The sequence below is a fragment of the Haliotis cracherodii genome, unplaced genomic scaffold (assembly GCF_022045235.1).
Source record: "Haliotis cracherodii isolate W230 unplaced genomic scaffold, xgHalCrac1.p SCAF_6, whole genome shotgun sequence".
Taxonomy (NCBI): Eukaryota; Metazoa; Mollusca; class Gastropoda; order Lepetellida; family Haliotidae; genus Haliotis; species Haliotis cracherodii.
Genome location: NW_027266319.1, coordinates 37,982,680 through 38,005,289, shown reverse-complemented (window position 1 = coordinate 38,005,289; position 22,610 = coordinate 37,982,680). Strand labels below are relative to the sequence as shown.

Here is a 22,610-nt window from a genome sequence, read left to right as displayed (position 1 = left end):
GGGTAACAATAAGTAGCTTCTTTAGGTATCGCGCAGCTGGGAATCGAGCAACTGACCTTCCTCTCTAGACCATGGAGTTCTTCATTCAGGCAAAGAGTGAGTGAGTATGGTATAACGCTGCTTTTAGCAATATTCTAGCGATATCACAGGAGACACCAGAAAAGGGCTTCACTCAGGCAAAGGACAGCAAGGGATTAAACAAAATAATCTTGTTCCTGGAATAGTGATGATATGTATTTATTGCTTTACAGATAATATATTCACTAAACACATAAACAAATGGACATGATTCACAGACCGAATAAACACATGGACATAAATCCAAACAAGATTTTACTTTTGCCTAATTCAAGCTTTGATTCATCTGTATCGGAGATAGACTTGAGAGATTTTGATACGATACCCTACAGTCATAAATAAATAACACTGACCACATGGACGCAACCTACATAAACCCAGATGCTAAAGACTCTTCCACAGAAGATATCTTGTTGCACCAATACTACATGTAGACATTTTTGTTATAAGCCACATACATATATTCCAGCTGTATGTCTGCGGCCTGTAAATAATTGAATATAGCCCAGACAATCCAGTGGTTGATATCATGAGCAATGATTCACTGTCAGGGTACAATGACACACAATCAACCAAGTCACCAAGCCTGACCGTCTGATCCATTTGGTCACCTTTTATGACCAGCAGAGGTTGCCGGGGACTTCTTCTGACCGGGAAATACATGTAGAACACACAGGTCTTCAAGACAGAAAGTAACACATCCCTCACGTTCCTCATTGACTTATTTAATAATTTTTAATCACAATTTCTTACATCACAGGATGTAGGCCTTGATCTATTCACAATTTCATATTCTAAGTGTGACTTCCTGTTTACACTGACAGCCATACAACAACCAGCTGTATCACGGAATAAAATAGTTCCTCGTTAAGAGAGGTGACATGAGCGTATGTATGCACAACTTGCTCTTCAGAAACATCTCAAACAACACGTCTTCAAAAATATCACCATTAGATGAGAAAGGTTTGTTACGAACTACGTCTGTAAGTCAGGCACAATGACAGCGCGTCGTTATACATTTACATCAAGTACAAAACGTCAAAATGGCCGACACGATAAACGTGATGGGAGAGATTTAGGAAGCTGTTTTTGGAACTTGTGGTTACATGTTTTAGTCATCATTGATCAACTGGCCGATCATTGAAAGGTGATTAAAGATGTGTCAAATAGACACTAAGGTCAATTCATAGATCACTGTAGACTGTCACTGTCAGCCAAGACATAGATTGAGTCGATACTACGATAGTTTGGTTGTGTATTTCTTTGCTTTGTTCACTAAGATGGGTCGTAGCGAGGATATTTGTGAACGATCATGCAGTTACCCTCTGACGTTTCTCTATGCATACTAAAAGTTCAAGATTAAAGGGTCTAAATGATCAGAAAGAATGCTTCTGTATGTATTCGTACTACAAAGTTTCCAGGGGTTCCCCCAGGAATGTGGAAGTAGTCCATCAGTGTTTACGTCATTTCAAGAATACGGTCTTGTGAAAAACGTGCCAACATAAAATTGTATCTTTTATACACTTATGAACATCAATTTTGCGGTCATGAAACCGACCTCTCGTCCAGTGAAAAAGCTGTATATCGTGTAAACTTCAGATAAAACAATTATTACCCAGTGAACACACCCATTACACTGGAGCAGTCAGTTGTTATAATATTGAGTGAGCTAGTTTTATTCCTGCTTTGAACAGTATTCCAGTTACATAACGGTGTTTCAGCTTATAGGAGGAAAGCCCAAAGTGATGCAGGTGTTACACATTTACCACTTTGGTGAAAACCGAGAGCACAGGTATGGTGCTTAAAATAATACAAAAGTAAGAAAAAAAAAGTCTCAAATAACGTGAAAAAACTACAAAAATTAAATATGTGAAACATTGTTAAAAACAAATTGTATCGGCAAGTGTCAAGATGTTTCTATGCACTTGTAGTGGCCATAAAATTTTCGAGTCCCATGATGGAATTCGAACCATGGACCGTCTGAGCAGAGGTTGGATGCCTTGTCCACATGACCAAAGAGGTTAACCCCATCGGCAAGCTGACAAGGTAAGGATGTCATCTGTGGGATGACTCAACGCCCTGCTACATACTTTCCCGTCCACAGAAGGCACGCCCGGGACGCAGCTCCATGTTGGGTGCCAATGTAGCGGCCATAAAATTTCCGAGTCCCATGATGGGATTCGAAACCACGGACCTTCTGAGCAGAGGTCGGACGCCTTGTCCACATGACCAAAGAGGTTAACCCCGTCAGCAAGCTGACAAGGTAAGGATGTCATCTGTGGGATGACTCCACGCCCTGCTACACACTCAAAAAAAAGATCATGGAGAGAGGAAAACATTATTTTTTTAAATCCTATTGGAACGGGACTGCTTCCAGTCTACACTACCATAACAGCAGAACTGATGTTCATAAATCTTCAAGAAGGTTAAGTACTGAGCCAGGTGCTGTGAGCTCTATACTATTGCACTATTATGGCTCTGCCAGCCAAATAGCCATTATTGCAGTAACACAGACCTAGACACATGGCATGTTATATCATTAATAATTTAGGAGAAATGTTCATATATTGCCTGCCTATTTCAAAGAATTAAAGTAATTTCAGTGTTAGCCCTTGATATATTCAAACAAAGGATGATACTACTACTAAGAACTTTTAGCGGGAACAGATGTTTCCTTGAGTAACAGGAGTCATCAGAAAGATGACATATCCCCCCGGCATCTGTCTGTAAAGTAACCACTAGTAAATGTGCAATTCTGTATGTAATGAGTCTTCAGTTGAATGTTCTTTAAGAAGCATACATTGTTTACCCACAAAAGATCCACCATGGTCGCATCCATATGAATGCCAAGTTTCGATCAAATACACTGAATGGTTTTCGAATTCTGCCCCGGAAACGAACCCCATCCCCAATTGAATCTATGTCCAACTTCATTCCATAAAAATTTAAAAAAATAATAATTCGATAAATCCCAAAATATCAAAAGGCACCACGTCAGTATGTGCCTGATAGATATGCCAAGTTTCAATCAAATACACTGAACGGTTTGGGAATTCTGCCCCAGAAAAGGAAATGATTACGGACGGACAGACGGACAGATGGACAGACAGACGGACGGACAGACTGGCTGATCGCTATATCCCCCCGCATTATATGCCGGGGGATAAAAAGACAGGGATGGATGTTCCTGTGTAACAGTGGTCCCAGTTGGATTTGAGATGACACAGAATCCCACGAGTCGTGTACTAATGATATCGATCGTCACTTCACCTAGGGTGTTCGAGTAAGCAAGATCATGTAATTTAATTCGATCATGACAGGATGGCTATTTTCATCCTGTTTCATTCAAACTGAACTAGCGTATATATCTTAATGGAGTGGAGGCATGAGGATGTTAATTAATATTTCTCACTTAATTCAATCAATTCAATATTAATCTGAGTAGGACCTTGCCCCTGCATATAGATCCATTCATACGGTAAGTCCACATTGCGTTATTCAACACATACTCTTTCTGAATTTCTCCAAGTCTTCCGGGTACCCATTCTACAACTGTTCACACACCGAGTGAGATTAAGCACAAAGTTTCACAGTACACGCACAAGGACATTGGTCCATCAGGTTCTGAAATGTCAGCTACAGTTCCACTGAACAATCACATGCAGATATACTTACTCATTAATAATTTATGGTGCCATTGTTGAGGTAGCTGAGACCTTTGTAAAAGTCAAGACAATATGCTTATGAATATCATACCCTGTATTTCAAAGATTCTCAGTACTTCCCAAGTCATTTATGGTAAGTAATTATAGAATTAAAAACACCAGGATTGGAACCTTAGCCTTCAGACACTGTACCACAGAACCATCACAATCAAATTCCCAGACCTCCCAGTGGTTGTTTCTTGCAGTTAAACCTACAAGTCATCATTGGCAGATATTGCACCATGTTTGGTGGTTTGGTGTGTCTGTGTCAAGGAATTCATTCACTGACATCACTGTGGTAGGAGCTGTGGCATGGGATGCTGGTGTACTCAGTGTTGTCAGGTGTACAGGATTATCACAGTGATGCTGGAGTGGTGGGGCCAGCCATCAGGACATCTCCATGCTTCCGGAGTCGTCATCACTTAGATCCCAGACCTGTGCATTGAAGAGCAAACATTCATGGTTTTGTGTTTAAACGTTTTCAATAGTTCTTTTGTGTCAGTTTCTTGTTTCATCACAGACCTATTTGGCTATATGGCTATGAAACATGACTGACCCAAAACCTGAATAATTGTTGTCAGTCAAGTATATCCTCTCCAACATACAGACACAAGCTTCTACAGTCAAAAGCTTAACCTGACACATTGACCTCTACCTTCTACAGATATGGACCACTACAACAGCTACTGACCCTGACCTCTTACAGGTGCTGGCCTTGACCTCTTACAGGTGCTGACCCTGACCTCTTACAGGTACTGACCCTAACCTCTTACAGGTGCTGACCCTGACCTCTTACAGGTGCTGACCCTGACCTCTTACAGGTGCTGACCTTGACCTCTAACAGGTACTGACCCTAACCTCTTACAGGTGCTGACCCTGACCTCTTACAGGTGCTGACCCTGACCTCTTACAGGTACTGACCCTAACCTCTTACAGGTACAGACCCTAACCTCTTACAAGTGCTGACCCTGACCTCTTACAGGTGCTGACCCTGACCTCTTACAGGTGCTGACCCTGACCTCTTACAGGTACTGACCCTGATCTCTTACAAGTACTTGCCTGGGCCTCTTTGTGGTACTGACCTTGCCTTACTACATGTACTGATCTTGGCACAGTCACCAGATATCATCTGCCACTATGGACACCACCCTCTACTCCAGATACTGACCTCGGCATCCAGTGTCTCCTGCTGCATCTGTGTGAGTCCAGTCAGGTCCTCCAGGTAGTTGGGCTCATTGAACGCCCGCAGCAGGAACTGGAAGCCTTCCTTCTTGTACGTCTCCAGCACCTGCAGCAACACACAGACTGTCCTGCATCTAGACATGCTACAGATAACATTGCAACACTCAGCCAAGAAACTTTTCTAGCACTTCAGACTTCTTGTTTCTGACTAAAGTTTTGGCAAGGCACACCAGTGATTGGGTACGTTCCGTAATATTCCAGCTATATGACAGTGGTCAGACAATCCAGTGATTGACATTATGAGCATCGATCCATGCCATTTGGATACAATGACATGCATCAACCAAGACACACAATGAACCAAGTTATGCACTGTTACCTTCTCTCCTCATCAGCTGGTCCCCTACCACAAGCATTAGGTACTGAGGACCTAAGACGTCCACACTAGCTGGCCCCTACCACTACACTGGGTACTGAGGACCTGAGACATCCACACTAGCTGGCCCCTACTACTACACTAGGTGCTGAGGACCTGAGACATCCACACTAGCTGGCCCCTACTACTACACTGGGTACTGAGGACCTGAGACATCCACACAAGCTGGCCCCTACTACTACACTGGGTACTGAGGACCTAAGACATCCACACTAGCTGGCCCCTACTACTACATTGGGTACTGAGGACCTAAGACATCCACACTAGCTGGCCCCTACTACTACATTGGGTACTGAGGACCTAAGACATCCACACTACCTGGCCCCTACTACTACACTGGTTACTGAGGACCTAAGACATCCACACTAGCTGGCCCCTACTACTACACTGGGTACTGAGGACTAAGACATCCACACTAGCTGGCCCCTACTACTACACTGGGTACTGAGGACCTGAGACATCCACACTAGCTGGCCCCTACTACTACACTGGGTACTGAGGACCTGAGACATCCACACTAGCTGGCCCCTACTACTACACTAGGTACTGAGGACCTGAGACATCCACACTAGCTGGCCCCTACTACTACACTGGGTACTGAGGACAAAGACATCCACACAAGCTGGCCCCTACTACTACACTGGGTACTGAGGACCTAAGACATCCACACTAGCTGGCCCCTACTACTACATTGGGTACTGAGGACCTACGACATCCACACTAGCTGGCCCCTACTACTACATTGGGTACTGAGGACCTAAGACATCCACACTACCTGGCCCCTACTACTACACTGGTTACTGAGGACCTAAGACATCCACACTAGCTGGCCCCTACTACTACACTGGGTACTGAGGACTAAGACATCCACACTAGCTGGCCCCTACTACTACACTGGGTACTGAGGACCTGAGACATCCACACTAGCTGGCCCCTACTACTACACTGGGTACTGAGGACTTAAGACATCCACACTAGCTGGCCCTACTACTACACTGGGTACTGAGGACCTGAGACATCCACACTAGCTGGCCCCTACTACAACATTGGGTACTGAGGACTAAGACATCCACACTAGCTTGCCCCTACTACTACACTGGGTACTGAGGACCTGAGACGTCCACACTAGCTGGCCCCTACTACTACACTGGGTACTGAGGACCTGAGACATCCACACTAGCTGGCCCCTACTACTACATTGGGTACTGAGGTTATGTAGAGACTCCTCAAGGCTAGATGTGATGATTATACATAAAGACTCACCATGGTTGAGCAGGCAGTGCACTTGTCGAACGCCCGACTAGCAGGGAGAACATTATGGAATCTGGACAGGAACCCACGTATCTGGAATAAAGGGGGGGAAAAGTGAGGAAAGGCCAAAGTGATGCAGGTCTCAGACATTAACCTCTTTGGTGAAACCCACACGCATGCCTATGGTGCTGGCAAACCTAGAAACCAGCATTCGAACCCAAGACCCAAGGTTTCTCTCTTGCCAAAGGGACGCAACTCTGCACAGCAAATTGCGGCACCTTAGATGACTGGGCCACAACACATATATATACATATATATTCACATCAAAATTATTTGTCTGTTTGTTTGTTCATTATTTAACACCACACTATATTGCATTATTCTAGCAATGGCAGTCAGTAAATAATCAAGTCTGGACACGACAATCCAGTGACTGACATTATGAACATCAATCTATGCAATATGATGACCTGCATCAACCCATGGGCGGATACAGCTTTTTTGAAAAGGGGAGGGGGGGTGTGCACAATTAAGATCTATTTATTGTCTTTGGTGGTAATTTATACAGAAATAAAAAGGGGGTGTGCGCACCCCCGCAGCCCCCCCTCTGTATCCGCCCATGCAACCTATTCAGTGTGCCCGACCACCTGATCCCATTAGTCGCATGGGTTGCTGAAGACCAATTCTAACTCGTATCTTCACTGATGCTTTACTTTTGAAAGGTTATGGCATGCATCCGCTACAATCCTCCTACCTGATGAGGAACAAGTCCAAGAGAGCAGTCAGAATCTTTGAAGATGTCATCATTGTTGGTGGTGTCGGCAGGCGCCTCCGGTCTGGCAACAAGCGAAAGGAGAATTTGTTTTCAAACCATCTATCAGATACAGGGAAATCATACTCATTATTATTTGCAAATTTGTTAACTATTCTGTACTGGAGTCAATAAATATATAAAATTACTAGACTCTCCGGGTGAAGCTCACAAACTATGGAGCATAAAGAAAATGTATAAATCCATCTTTAGTGTCTGGTTTGATTTAGGATGTTGTAGGATGGAGATAGAAAAGTTCACTACCCTTTAGGATGTTGTAGGATGGAGACTGAGTGAGTGAGTTTGGTTTTACGCCACTTTTAGCAATGTTCCAGCAATATCACGGCGGGGGACACCAGAAATGGGCTTCACACATTCGAACCCGGGTCTTCGGCGTGACGAGCGAACGCTTTAACCACAAGACTACCCGACCGCCCCAGGATGGAGATAGAAAAGATCACTTCCCTTTAGGATGCTGTGTGATGGAGACAGAAGAGTTACCTACCCTTTAGGGTGCTGTAGGAGAGTAACCTACCCTTTAGAATGTATTAGGATAGAGTCAGAAGAGTTACCTGCCCTTAAGAATGTTGTATGATGGAGACAGAAGAGTTACCTACCCTTTAGGATGCTGAAGGATGGAGGCTGAAGAGTTATCTACCCTTTAAGATGTTGTAGGAGAGTAACCTACCCTTTAGGATGTTGAAGGATGAAGACAGAAGAGTTACCTACCCTTTAGGATGTTGTAGGAGAGTAACCTACCCTTTAGAATGTTGTAGGGTGGAGACTGAAGAGTTACCTGCACTTTAAGATGTTGAAGGATGGAGACTGAAGAGTTACCTACCCTTTAGGATGTATTAGGATTGAGATAAAAAAGTTCACTACCCTTTAGGATGCTGTAGGATGGAAACTGAACAGTGAACTACCCTTTAGGATGTTGTAGGATGGAGACTGAAGAGTAACCTGCCCTTAGCATGGTGAGGATGGAGACAGAAGAGTTACCTACCCTTCAGGATGTTGTTGGAAGGACACTCAACAGTTATCTAACCTTTTGATGATAGACTCGCAAGAGTTACCTACCCTTTAGGATGTTGCAGGATAGATACCAGGAGCTCCACAGCCAGAGCCCCTGCTATCATGGAGATACCGGGCCGTGTCACTGTACATTGCTGGTCAAGTGTTCGGTCCCTTGTTGACTGCACCCACAGCAAAAGAAATCACACATGCATCTATGTCTCGATCTCATTCACATATACAAAATCAGCTTCATTTATTACTTGTTGTGTATAGTATGTTGTCATCAAGATCCATAATATACTAATCAAAAGACGTTAAAAAAAGGAACACCCAATTCTTTCATTTTACTACACTTATTATAGTATTATAGCCAAAAGAAATATTAGTCTTGGTTCTCAGGCACCGCCCGCATCATTTTAAAGTTCACCGCATGTTTTGTTTTTATTTCCATTTAAAAAAAAAAGAAAGTCCAATGATTGTCAAATACTGTATTCCCGTATTTTACTCTTCAAGGAATTCATTTTCATAGGGAGGCCCTTTCCCAGGTTGATTGTACACACAACTGTTTTTTGGGTTACACATCTGTTTATTGGGTTACATACTAGTTTGAACACACACCCCTACCCCCAAAAAAACAATGCAGAGCGCCCACTTGCCCGCCCGCCCACAAGCCCACCAGCACTATATTTTCCAAAGCCATTGCCTGAGAACCAATTCTTTTATTTTTTGAAGCCTATGGTTTGGTTTGGTTTGTTGTTTAAGGCCACACTCAGCAATATTCCAGCTATATGACGTCGGTCTGTAAATAATCGAGTCTGGACCAGACAATCCAGTGATTGATATCATGAGCATCGACCCACGCAATTGGGATTGATGACATGCATCAACCAAGTCAGCGAGCCAGACCACCCAATCCCGTAAGTCGCCTTTTACGACAAGCATAGTCACCTTTTAAGGCAAGCATGGGTTGCTGAAGACCTATTCTACCCCGGAATCTTCATGGGTCTTGAAGGCTATGAAAGAATCAGGTGTTCTTTGACTTCTTTTGAGTAGTATATTTGTAAATATTTCAAACATCTATTCACTGCTCCAAAACGTGCATAACTTTATTTATTTATAAACTATTAGAGGCAGACAGTTCATGAGACATTATTTACTCACATTTCCTGGGGCTACAACATCATTGCAGAAGTAGCAGCCTAGCTGACATCCAGGGATGGTGGTCGTCAGGGAGATGGGTCCCGGAGGTATTGCACTTTCAGCCGTCTTGTAACCATGACGAAGTACTAGGAATGTATCAAAACCTAGAGCCGCATTCATGACAATCTGAAACATGAATCAAACACTTGAATTCGAAACAGGAAAAGCTTAGTCTCATCTTAGTGGCATGGAAGTGCACATAACACTGAATGCCACTCTTCAACCATAAAAGTGACGAGTGCTACGGTTCTACTTGTCAAAGAGCTCATGTCAGCAAGTGGATAGAGTGTCTGCCTGGAGAGCAGTGGTTCCATTGCAATGGCAATGGCTTTTGGTATGGCTGCATCATACCAAAAGACCCTAAAAGAAGGTACTTGTTGTTGCCCTGCCTGGCAGTCAGCATTAAAGGGGCAAAAACAAGGACTGGTCGGGTCAGTCAGTATACTGTTTCTGAGTGGGGTATTCATGTTACAGTGAGTGAGTGAGTGAGTGAGTGAGTGAGTGAGTGAGTGAGTGAGTGAGTGAGTGAGTGAGTGAGTGAGTGAGTGAGTGAGTGAGTGAGTGAGTTTGGTTTAACACTGGTTTGAACAGTATTCCAGTACTATCACAGCATGTCTGCTTAATGTGGGAAGAAAGCCCGAAGTGATGAAGGTCCTAGACAATACCAAAACATCGAAAGGCACCAGTTCACCACTAGACTGACCTATATAGCAAGTTTCAACAAGAAAAGGTGAACTGTTTTAGAGTTCTGCTCCAGAAACCGAAGACACCATGTTTACATCATGAAACAACATGAAAACAAAACAAAATAAAAAGAATAAAAATCCCAAATAACATTCTGCTCCAGAGATGGAAAGGATGGGGAATAAAATGGATCCTTATCCATCAAATACAAATTTTGTGATTTGGAAAATAGGTATAAGAAAACGGCCAAGTGTTGACCAACTGGTTTACCAGGAAGATGAACATGGAAAGTCAAATGTTCTTCTGTCCGTAGGATATTGGATAATGTATAATGCCATATCAGAGTTCCACAAAACACCCTCATGTTGGGTCACAAGGTTCAAGCGCCCCTAGCCATTTGTGGTCAGTGGTCCCTACCTTCTGCTTGACCCCTCCAAGGACAGTGGGCAGCCAGCGGCTCTCCCTGGTGTCCATCAACAGGAACAGCACGTCATGACTCTCCACCAACTTCTCCAACGTCTCCACGTCCTGCCGAACACTCTCCAGAGAACTCTCTGTCGTAAACAGGAGACATGAAAATGAATGTTTTTTACAACCTTTTGTATTCTTTCAAAGAGACACTTTGGTGCAGATACTAGTACCTTATAACCCCTATTAATAAAATGACCCCACTTCTTTTTGTCACCGATGGGCCAAAAGATCCGTCCTTGTTGGGAACTAGATGGAACACTGTAGTCTGATCAAGTATCCACACATGACCTTTGCACCAGAATCTCTATGACAGATATCCTCAACAACCACAGAGGCCAACATTCAGCCAAGTCTGCAGCAAAGGACAGCAAATATTCCCAATTTGAAAAAAAATCCCGATTCCTAAAAACTAAGAACATAAAAAAATCTAATTTTGAACAGTATTCAATTTTTTACCAATTTGCCTACCAATGGCACTTTGTTTGGAATCCTTGATAATTGCCTGGATGATTGGGTTTGTGACACATCGCTACAACACAACTGACCACATGATTACGCCCACATTTGTTGTCATTGATAAGCAAATAAGAGTTGACATGCAATATCTGTATTAAACTAACGGTACAATTTTTTGTGTCCTTTGTACTTTAATTTTGAAGCTCAAACATATTTCAGCATCACAGTTGAGAATAGCAAGTGAGTGAGTGAGTGGAGTTAACGCTGCTTTGGACAACCAGTTCCAGTTACATCACAGCATGTCTGCTTAATGTGGGATAAAAGCCAGAAGTGATGCAGGTCTTAGAAACACAATCAGGATCTAACTATGTCACAGGTTTTGGTGTGCCCAAGGGATGCAACTCTGCAAAGCAAATTGTGGTGTCATAGATGACTGGGCTACCTGTGCCCCGAGCTGTCATGAACCCATCATGTTCAAGGTTGTTGCACTTATATGGAAAGAGATTGCACATGTGTGAGTCTGTCTGTACTAGTCGGACTAATGCTGGTTTTATGGAACCAGCCCACAGTTTAACATGAACAGCCCACTCAGATACAGTATACTGCCTCTGAGCCGACCAGTATTTGTTTTAACCCATTAATGCCAAGGACCATGCAGGTACCATCAAATATAATCTTTCAGCATCTTTCCTTTTGAACCGGCCAGGGAATCGAACCACCAACCTTCCACTCTCCAGGCAGACACACCATCTACTAGATGACGGAGGTGGTGTTAAATGAAGCACTGACCTGACACCGAGTGACCTGGCATGGGGATAGACAATGTCAAGCCTGTGGTCTCCTGAAACAGATTGATCAGGGCATTATTTTGGAGATAACATAATGTGGTTTCAGATTTTAAAATTTCCCAATTCATGTTGATAACTAACTTTATGGCTTTGTAGACCGGGTAGGGATAACCTGTATTTCATAGAAAACATGACCAATATATATAAGGAGGTTTTAATGTTTAGTCTTATGCAATCTGAAAGTACGATTTTAAAATACCTCTGAACACAAGAAAATACTCTGTATCAAAGATTGTTTTCAGTTTGCCTGCTTGAGACACTTAGTCGAGAATTCTGAACTTCAAATTGGTAATAATTCCTCTTGTAGATTGGATTTCATCATTATCTATTTTCACCACTGTTTTATTAGGGGCCGGTGTGGGCCAGTTGTCTGAGAATTTATCAGCAGAGTTGAAAACACAACTCACACACTCACTGTATCCTAAATGGCACAAACTCATGATGTAGTTTGATATGTTTACCGCTAACTCTCCCCACAGGGAACACATTTAACAACAAAGAGGCGTTTTCATGATTGTACAGTTTCTCACAGCTCCAGGGAATATCTTCCGAAGAGATTCTGCAGCAGCCTGGGCCTTGGGCTTGCCTCCGTTCAGGCAATCTTCAAACGTGAACAGCGACTGTCGGACTGGGTTGGAGTAGGATATTCGGGAGTTGTCTACAAAAGTAATCTTCCTGATGCCCCAACCCTGCAAGAACAACAATCTTTTACCTTACATTTCACTTTTTGTTGACCAAAAAAATATTAAAAAGTGTAAGCAATGATGACCATGAAGAAATTGTTTAGGCAAGGAAAGACAATTGTGACATTCATATAATTCACTCTACAGTCAATGATGTAGATGATGTCAATGGTGTGGTGTGGTGTGGTGTGGTGTGGTGTGGTGTGGTGTGGTGTGGTGTGCGGTACTCAGCAATGTTGCAACTACATGACAGTGTTCTGTAAATAATTGAGTCTGAACCAGGCAATCCAGTGATCAAAATAATGACAAAACATCCACTACGTCAGGGTCATTCAGACACCATCACCTAACCATTATATTGCCTCTTACGACCAGAATTGGTTGCTGGGCACCTACTCTACCCCGGAATCCATACTGGGCAGCTCAAAATTTATCTACCTCCCTAAAGAAAATTTCATAAACTGTACGGTGAAGAGAAAAGATTGGCATTATCTAATTTTACTTCACTTGGAAGCGGTCAGTGTGGTGTACTGACCATGAGACCTCGGGCAACATTACATCCCAGAGTTCCAGACCCAAGCAGCAGGACTTTAGTGGAGGAGATCTTCTCAAGGTCAAGGTCAGGGAGCAGACGCCATCTCATCAGCCTCAAGTTCAAGTCCACGGCTGACTCTGCTAGCCTTAACACAGAAGATGTCCAATGTTCACATACATTTATCACAGAAGAAAAGAAAATGCAATAAGTAGTATATAATTGAACCACCCATTCCACTGGTGTTGACGGGAAGGCAAAGAATAGGGCAAATCTGGGCTTCGAACCCACGACAAGCAGATCTTTGCATCTAAGGGACACAACTCTGCATCAGCAGACTACATTGCCTAAGATAACCCACATCCTGTTTCCATCTTGCCATTTAGGCCAAAATGACAGTCCTCCATATGTTCATATTGTATTTACTCCACAGAAGTGAGTGAGTGATTTTTTCTATTGCAGCAGTTACTTAGTTGAATATGACACAAAGAAGATTCCACAATATGTTCACTGTACAATACATGGGCTGTACAATACGTTGACAGTACAATACATGTATTATACAATAAGTGCACTATACAATATGTCCTTACTTGGTTGGGTCCATGCTAGATGACAGGTTCACCATCCGGGGACCCAGCTTTTGCCTCTCGTTCTTCTCCCAACCCACACACTTCGGACACTCTGGAAAGAAACATAACACTTGACACAAAGCATGACAAACACAAAATATTTTCAAATTATAAATGTTTATGGTTTTAAAAATTCCTCACTTGAGAATTGTAACTACTGACCTGTCTGGGCAGACAGCGAGGTGAGGGTGATGCTAAGGACGAGGCTGTGGCTGATGTCACGCACGCCGTCACGAGTCCGATCACGGAGACACAACACCTCGATCTCACCCAACTTGTCTCCCCTGAAGCAAAACAAACAAGCGGACATATGTACGTTTACACTATTATATCACCTGAAATAATTGTTCATACTTTGAAATATTTGACTTGTCATTCTGCAAGCTAGAGTAATTTGAGCTATCTTAGAGACACCATTACTGGGATCATACAAATACATTTGCAGCTTAATAAAACTTTCGGAAGGAATGTTGATTATACCGCAATAACCAACTTACGGCAACCACATATAAATCAGTCCAGACCTCCCTGGGAAATCTCTATAGACACTATTATTGGGATCACACATAAATTTGCAGCTTCAAAAAACATAATTTTCTGAAAGGATGTTGATTATACTGCAATGACCAACTGACGGCAACCAGATATAAATCAGACCAGGCCTCCCTGGGAAATCTCTAGAAAAAACATTTCTGGGTCATATACCCTAAATTTCAAAGAATGAAGTTACTTTCAAAACTGAGTAAGATTTAGTGAGGTGGGTTGACTGACCTTATTTCAGTTATACACAGTGTGCCTGTTTGATGTGGGAGGTGCGCCCAAAGTGACGCAGTCTCGTATGTTTTACTTGTGGTGAAACCCAAATGCATGGGCTGGGTCCAGACAAAGCAAGAAACATAGCCACAGTGAAATGGGATTTTGATTGTTGCTTTGATTAAAGCCACACTCAGCAATATTCAAGCTATATGACGGTGGCCTGTAAATAATTCAGTCTGGACCAGACAATCCAGTGAATGTTGTAATCCACGCCATCAAGCTACAATGTCTGACAATGAACAAAGTGACTGAGCCTGACCACCCTATCCAATAAGTCGCCTCTTAAAAGTATTTATTACTTGTATCGGGGACTCAAATCGCTGATCAATGGATCCTGACAAGACACAGGGATGGAAATCAAGCATATTAGTATCATCACTACTCTAGGATTCAAACCCCAGCATATCCTACACAGCGCAGCTAATTCAGTGTCCAACACCGGCAGGTCCACCGAGCCCACCATAGACGAGCATGTCTTGCCGCCACCATGCGGTTGGTCTCACCATCTATGAGCGATGAGAGTTAGGAAGTTGCGTAGCGGCCAGCCGGGATGTTTGTCGAGGGAGCAGGGGTCACAGAATCCAAACATCACCTTGCCCTGGAACACAGACGAACAACACCATGTACCTGGATAGGAAGAAGAAGCATACCAATTAAAATATGAAAATCTAATTCTCTTTCTTAACTAGAACTTGTCGCAAGTATCTGCAAAAACAGAAGCAGATTCTTCACTACCTTTTCCACCAAGACCCAAAAATCTTAACATTTTACCATGCACTTTCTGACCTTGACCTTAATCAGTAGAGGATGTGGCCCATAATCAAGAGAGATTCAGCTTCTTCTGAATCAACAACTACCAAGTCTCCATACTGTACAAGTAAATAACTAGCAATGAACCATGCTTTAAAAATAACCTCAAAGATGACCTTCACCTTTGATAGAAATGAAACCAACATTTCATGTGGTTGGATTGAAATATAATTGCAAACAAAAAGTTTCATGCCTGTAGGTAACCCATGCCTCTGAGACTCCATTATCAGAAATCACAATTATTTGTAAAATCCAAAAAGATGACCTTGACCTTTGCCTAATCATGACCAAATATTTTCCAAACCACGGCCTTATGCCAAGTCAAAGGCATTGATATTTCTTGATAAAGAGTAACCAAAAACCTTTAGAGCAATTTTGCTATCTCATGACCTTGGCCTATGACCTTCTTGTGACATGTGCCAAAAGAGTGAGTGAGTGAGTATGGTTTTACGCCGCTTTTAGCAATATTCCAGCAATATCACTGCGGGGGACACCAGAAATGGGCTTCACACATTGTACCCATGTCGGGAATCGAACCCGGGTCTTCAGCGTGTCGAGCGAACGCTTTAACCACTAGGCTACCCGACCGCCCCCGTGCCAAAAGAAATCCTCTGGACCACATGGAAGAAATGTCTCTGATATCAATAATTTTTTATTTTTTTTAGGAATAGGGAAAACAGGTTGGAGGTTGAGAAACATCATCTGGTGTTAGCGAGGATAAGCAAGATCGGAGTTGATTGATATGTTTTAAGCCTCACATAGAAGAAATTATGTAATAGATGAAATCTTTTTGTGTGGACATACCATGACATCATAGAGGTATATCCACAAAAAAGTCAATTGAGCAAATTGCCGTGACTAGTCCGTAAAAAAAGCAGGAGTCAGGTGAAACCCACAAACATGCGTATGGTGCTCACAAACCTAGAAACATAAACGTGGCGAACCGGGATTCGAACTGGTGATCATAGGTTTCTGCATGTCCAAGGGATACAACTCTGCACAGCAAATTGCGGTGCCTTAGACGACTGGGCCACCGATGTCCCCCGGACAAACTTGAGGAACGTGTACTGACTAAGTACTTGCAGATTGTTATGTGGACACAGGCTGGATATGGTGAACCCAGGTTTCATCCATAGAACTTATCAGTCAACCCTCATGCATGAAATCTCACCCTGATTTCACTTCCTTACTTTGTCGGGGGCACGGTTGGCACTAAGGCGCTGTGGAGAGTTGTGTCCCTTGGGCACGCCAGAAACCTATGATTGTGGGTTCGAATCCCGGTTCGCCCGATTATGTTTCTAGGTTTGTCAGCCTCATGACCGCGCTCATGGGTTTCACCGAAGTGGTAAACATCTGAGACCTGCACCACTTCGGGGTTTCCTTCCACATTAAGCTGACACGCCGCGATATACCTGGAATACTGTTAAAAGCGGTGTTAAACCCAACTCACTCCCTCCTTACCTTGTCCTTATCAGTGACATCGAGTGTTTTCAGTTCCTGTATAAGTACAGCATTCCCTTCCTCCTTAACTGTGAAGAACCCTTCAAAACAGTCTCTACCAGCTTGGAAGGCGTCGTACGAGGCCAGGAAAGACTTCACCTGTAAAGCAAACATACACCCTGTACACAGAAACAGTCCAGCTTGTTACACCACAAACAACATGCTCCACTCTTACTTAATTTGACACCTGTGTCTGAAGTAGCTGAAAATGCATCTTAGTCAGGAAAAATCATTCAAGATTAAAATGACTGGTCAAAGTTGGTTCTCTGCACCTTGAAATGTAGTCATCAAACAATGAATAGTGCTGTTTGTTGTCCCATCATTTATATTTTATGCATATTAAAGTGTGTAGCATAGCTACTTTATAAAACAACATGAAATGGTAACCTTAAAGGCCTATTAATCCTTATCCATTGTTGATGACAATTTCTGTAATGTCGAATTCAAATATTGTTAATCTCTAAACTTTCTTTGGTTCTTTCAACATGAGACGATTAGACCAGATTGTCAGATCAAGTGATTGACATTATGAACAACGTCCCTCGTCGAACTACGATGACAGGCATTCAACCAATTCACAGAACATGATCATCTGATCCACTTAGTCTTCTTGTACAACAAGCATTGTTTATTTTATGGGCCTATTCTAACCAGGAATCCCCACTGGGAACAATTCTAGTACCAGTTCTGGTGAGAACCTGCTATCCAGAGCCTGGGGTGCGGAAGCCACGGTGTTTTCTGGCGCCGTCAGACAGGGGAAGGCAAACCAGTAGTAGTAGTTGTACTTCTTCAGATCCTGAAAACATGCCGTACATAACCATTACTGATGCATTATCGGTGTAACAAAACAACATCTTTACTGGCACCACCAGCACCAACAAAAAAAAACAACACACATCGTTGTCAACTTATAGCACTAGATTCCTAGCTGAATCATACTCAAAGGCTTCAAAACATAAAAGAATTGGTTCTCAGGCAATGGCTTTTGAAAATATAGTGCAGGCGGACGGGCGGTGGTTTTTATATTATAGTTGTTCAAGCTTATATGTAACCAAATTTTGTTTACAATAATTTCAGCGAAATCATGTTGTTCTTAAGTATTGTAGCATTTCACTGCCGGGATTGTGTGTTTGAGGCGCGGAATATTTCAAGCTTTTAGGGGGGGAGAAATGGAAATAAAAACGAAACATGCGGATGACTTTATGATGATGGGTGCGGTGCCTGAGAACCAGGACTATTATTTTTTTTAGCCTAATACTACTCTGTTAATGGATAATTATGTGTACGCATCTCTGTTGGAGAAGTATACAACTCTAAAATTGCCTGTCAGGCACTGAAAGATTTTGTATTCACATTAACATCTCATCCTACCGAGTACCCATTCACTGCCTAGGGAAACAGCACATATCATACGGCTTGTGATTCAGGGTGGGGCAGGACAATCATCATCATCATCATCATCATCATCATCACTTACAGCATGAGTGAGGAGAAGAAATCTAGACAGCAGTGAAGGATCATCTACGGCTCTGCCACTAATAATGTCATCCCAGATCTGAAATACATCAACAATAATATACTGATTTGAGTAATAATACATGGTTCGTACAGATCATGAGATACCAAATTTAAGGCATAAGGCCTTTTCAAGGCAATAATCATACTATACAAAGCGAACAGTAAGACCCAATCAAGCTTTTCTTTATCAAGACATTCATACTTTATTTCACTGTCAGGACAGCTCTATGTGCACCTCCGCATCCACTACTAATGCCAGAGTACACAACAGTGTTTCAGTGGTATTTATCCATCATGTTCCAGCAGGGTGCAATTTTGTCTCTATTTCTCCACTGCAAATAGTGAAAGCTGCAGTTAACAACTAACTGCACAAACACATGTAGTGTGGTACATGAACGCAAACATGAACATCGTGCGATATGATACTTGTTTCATTTTAATCTTTTAAAAACTTAAACATGGTATAAATTTGAAGCAAGGATATTTATTAGCCTGTTTGTGGAATTTTTACCGACTGAACTCAGTGCAGTCTGCTAATAAGCTTAGGCAGCACAAACAGATGCAACATGTTTAACCTGCACCAGTGCAGTTTTGTCAGTTGGAAATCACACCCTGTACAGACTTATCATTTCCTACATCATATCATCCTGCATTACTAGAGAAAAAAATAATTCTATTTATATATTTTACATGCAAGTTAAGTTGCCAAAAAAAAAAAGCCTTACCAAATTTAAGGCCTATATTAAACGCTGAATTGTGATGCTTTACCAGGCTAGACTGCCAAGTTCAAGGCCGTTTCAAACCTATGTGAATCTTGTACATGTTGTACTGGTAAGAATAATTTTAATAATTATCAAAACTAAAAGAGACTTTACAGAACTAATACTTGAGTAATTGCAGGAGTCCTACAATGAAACATACCTGCTTTCCTGCAGTTTCAAGCAACTCTTTCTTGTCACATTCCTTGAATCTTTCTAGAGTATTTGTGTTCTGGATAGACCCCTTGCTTGCAAGACATCTTGGTGGGGTCTTCCATTCACTAGAAAGAATGTATACATAATAATCACCTGATCTTCATTATAACTAGCAAGGGGTTCCAGAGACCTTTATTCTTACCCCTGAATACCAAGCATTTATCCTGTCATAGTAAACAAGAACAAACATTTCGGGAGACCTACAAAAAAATATGATTTTCAATTTCTACTTTAATCTTTAAAGTCAATGAAGCATTCATACAATTCCAGGATTTGCCTGTAAGAGGAAGATGGACACCATTCCATTACCAATATTTTTATTTTTTTTATAGCTGAGGGATTTCAATACAATGAGTGAGTGAGTGAGTTGCGTTTAACACTGCTTTTAACAGTATTCCAGTTATATCACGGCATGTCAGCTTAATGTGGGAGGAAAGCTCGAAGTGACGCAGGTCTAAGACGTTTACCACTTCGGTGAAACCCACGAGCACAGATATGGTGCTGACAAACCTAGAAACATAATTGGGGCGAACCGGGATTCGAAACCCACAATCATAGGTTTCTGGCGTTCCCAAGGGACGCAACTCTGCACAGAAATCGCAGCGCCTTAGACGACTGGGCCACCTGTGCCCCCGATTTCAATACAAGACTAAATAATATATACATATATACACTTGAATATAATGACATCTGTGACATGAGTCAGTTGACATATTGTATACCTGTCAAAAGCGGTGAAGTCAACTGACAATCGAGGAACCATCCCTGCCGGATCCCCTGAAACATAACCCATGTTAATATACTTTGTTACTGTTGTCATAGCACAAAATTCTCACTTTTCTGTAGGAGACCATGTTTATACATTGCTATGGTTTTATATTTATGCTATGCTATCATGACACCAGTCTGAAGCAACGTACCTTGATGTACTACACCAAAACATGGACTATCTATGTAGTACACATTTACTAGCACCTGAATCAATTACTGCCACAGAAGATTAGCCACTGTGAAAATACTGGTACAGTTTATAGATGGCAACCTATACCTATAACAACTGACAGGAGGGCAATTTGAAGACTCTTTTGACTTGCGTTATCTACATGCCAAGTGCAGTTTGGATACCTAGCTGAAAAAAAAAATTCCTGCCAGCTTTCCAACACTATTCCGTATTCAAGAACAGAGATAGACCTGTTTCACGACATTTGACAGTGACAAAATTCTGAATGACAGTGAGTGCACTTACATTACATATGTCTAGGGTCTGTAACTTACTGTTGCCAATACGACTTATTTGACCCATTGTATAGCCATTTTTATTGTAAACATAAAATCGTGTTTTGCAACATAATTTATAGATTATTTATTGATCTTCTTTGGTCATTTACTGACTTCCCAATGTAGGCCTCGTTCTGTACGAACTGATTTCTCGGATATCCTGTGTTTGTATTTGGAAATAATCTCTTAATAATGTATACTTCACGTTGTATTATTAACAATGATCATTATGATAGAGACTTATCAATATATTATTCAATAATGACGTGATCATTCTCTTCTTTGCGAACAAGTGCGTTTTGTCATAGTACACTTTATCACTTACCATTGAAGTAAAATCCATGAATCGTTTGGGGTGCTTCGTCTAAACCATACACATTTAGCTTGTTCTCTGACAGCCTTTGCCAAAACCCGGCATCAAGAGAGCTGCTAAAAGGGGCGAATTGAAGCGAACTTCCACCTGACATTGCCGGGTCCGAAATCACGTACTGATCAATCCGTTCGTTAATGCCGACGTGAGGAGAGGGGTGTCATCGGCTAGTCTCACCGTCACATGCAAACATAAACTTCCGCATTGCGGCACAGATTGTTTATTGAAATGTGATTGGATAATAATATGTCCTTCCTTATAAAGGTACCGCAGAATCGATATTACTTTAATATGATTGGTTATTATTACTTGTCTTTATTTGTAAGCGGTCTTTCCAAAAACAAAACAGGAGAGACAGAGGCCAGCTGTGGCAGTGATGCAAATCAAGAACACTGAATAGCAACGTACACTCAAAGTGATTGTACACATTAATCTGAATTGCTTACCGGTACTTTAGCCTACAACAGTAGACTAAATTATTTCATAAACTGGTATGCACTCAAATGACTTGATTGTGTCTTGGTAATGTACAGAGACATTATCGGTATATGGTCTCTTGTAATTCGTTGCTGTATGCAGGTTATGACTTTCTTCAATTATTTAGTTCCTTGGTTGATTTTAGCCTCAACAGAAGTAATTCATAGGGTTCTGAAGAGTTATTCCTGTCTCTGCGCCAACTGACATGATGCTTCGTCCATATTAAAACTCGGTAATATTGTAAATATCCTTGTCTATAAATAGCTGTTATTCAATTTCAGTAGGCCTGTTGATCATTCCTGTGTCTGTGCCAACTGACATGATGCTTCGTCCATATTAAAACTTGGTAATATTGTAAATATCCTTGTCTATAAATAGCTGTTATTCAATTTCAGTAGGCCTGTTGATCATTGACATATGGTGCATGAAATATATATAATGACATATGACTCTCTACTTTCCAGGAGTTTCCACCAGTTTTTTATTAAGACAGTTCTTGTTCAATGTAAAGTGTATGTTTAATAATCTACATGTTATCATTAACGGCCTTCACTGATATAGACACTATTGAAATTAGGAAAAGACAAAGCAATCTGGGGCTTACATCAATGTGTTACCTCCTTTAGATTAATCATGGTATGAACACAAATTGATTATATTCATTTTAGGCATTAATGTACATATCTTCACACAAAGCAAATTATTGAGTAGCTTCACCCAATTTCTGTATCAGGTGTATAACATGAAATAATATAAGCTCCTCATTTTTAGTAAGGAGTAGCAGTCTACTGGGGAATGGACTCAAACGTCAGTAAAGACAAACAATTTGAAAGTTGACAGACAGCTGTAAAACAGGGACTCCTTATCCAAAAGACTGAGTATCA

General features: G+C 41.8%; 1 protein-coding gene across 1 annotated transcript; it reads right to left on the bottom strand.

Annotated features, from left to right (window-relative positions):
* Positions 1–194: 194 nt before the first annotated feature.
* Positions 195–21,439, bottom strand: LOC139444925 (ubiquitin-like modifier-activating enzyme ATG7). Its single transcript, XM_071225942.1, has 19 exons — positions 21,205–21,439; positions 20,324–20,378; positions 19,549–19,666; positions 18,587–18,664; positions 17,792–17,905; positions 17,071–17,208; positions 15,303–15,397; positions 14,146–14,267; positions 13,945–14,035; positions 13,355–13,499; positions 12,667–12,825; positions 12,078–12,129; positions 10,779–10,915; positions 9,639–9,803; positions 8,541–8,656; positions 7,407–7,488; positions 6,664–6,744; positions 4,951–5,070; positions 195–4,217 (listed from the first exon to the last, which is right to left on the bottom strand). The coding sequence occupies exons 1-19, from the start codon at positions 21,344–21,346 to the stop codon at positions 4,170–4,172; spliced, it is 2,058 nt and encodes a 685-aa protein (XP_071082043.1). The 5' UTR covers positions 21,347–21,439; the 3' UTR covers positions 195–4,169.
* Positions 21,440–22,610: the final 1,171 nt, after the last annotated feature.

Excerpts from the sequence above, each read along its gene's own strand:
- LOC139444925 (XM_071225942.1), bottom strand. The coding sequence starts at position 21,346 with ATGTCAGGTGGAAGTTCGCTTCAATTCGCCCCTTTTAGCAGCTCTCTT. Across the intron at positions 12,130-12,666 it reads GGAAGATATTCCCTGGAGCT|GAGACCACAGGCTTGACATT; the intron begins GTGAGAAACTGT and ends AATCTGTTTCAG. Across the intron at positions 7,489-8,540 it reads ATCCTGCAACATCCTAAAGG|ACCGGAGGCGCCTGCCGACA; the intron begins GTAGGTAACTCT and ends GCTTGTTGCCAG.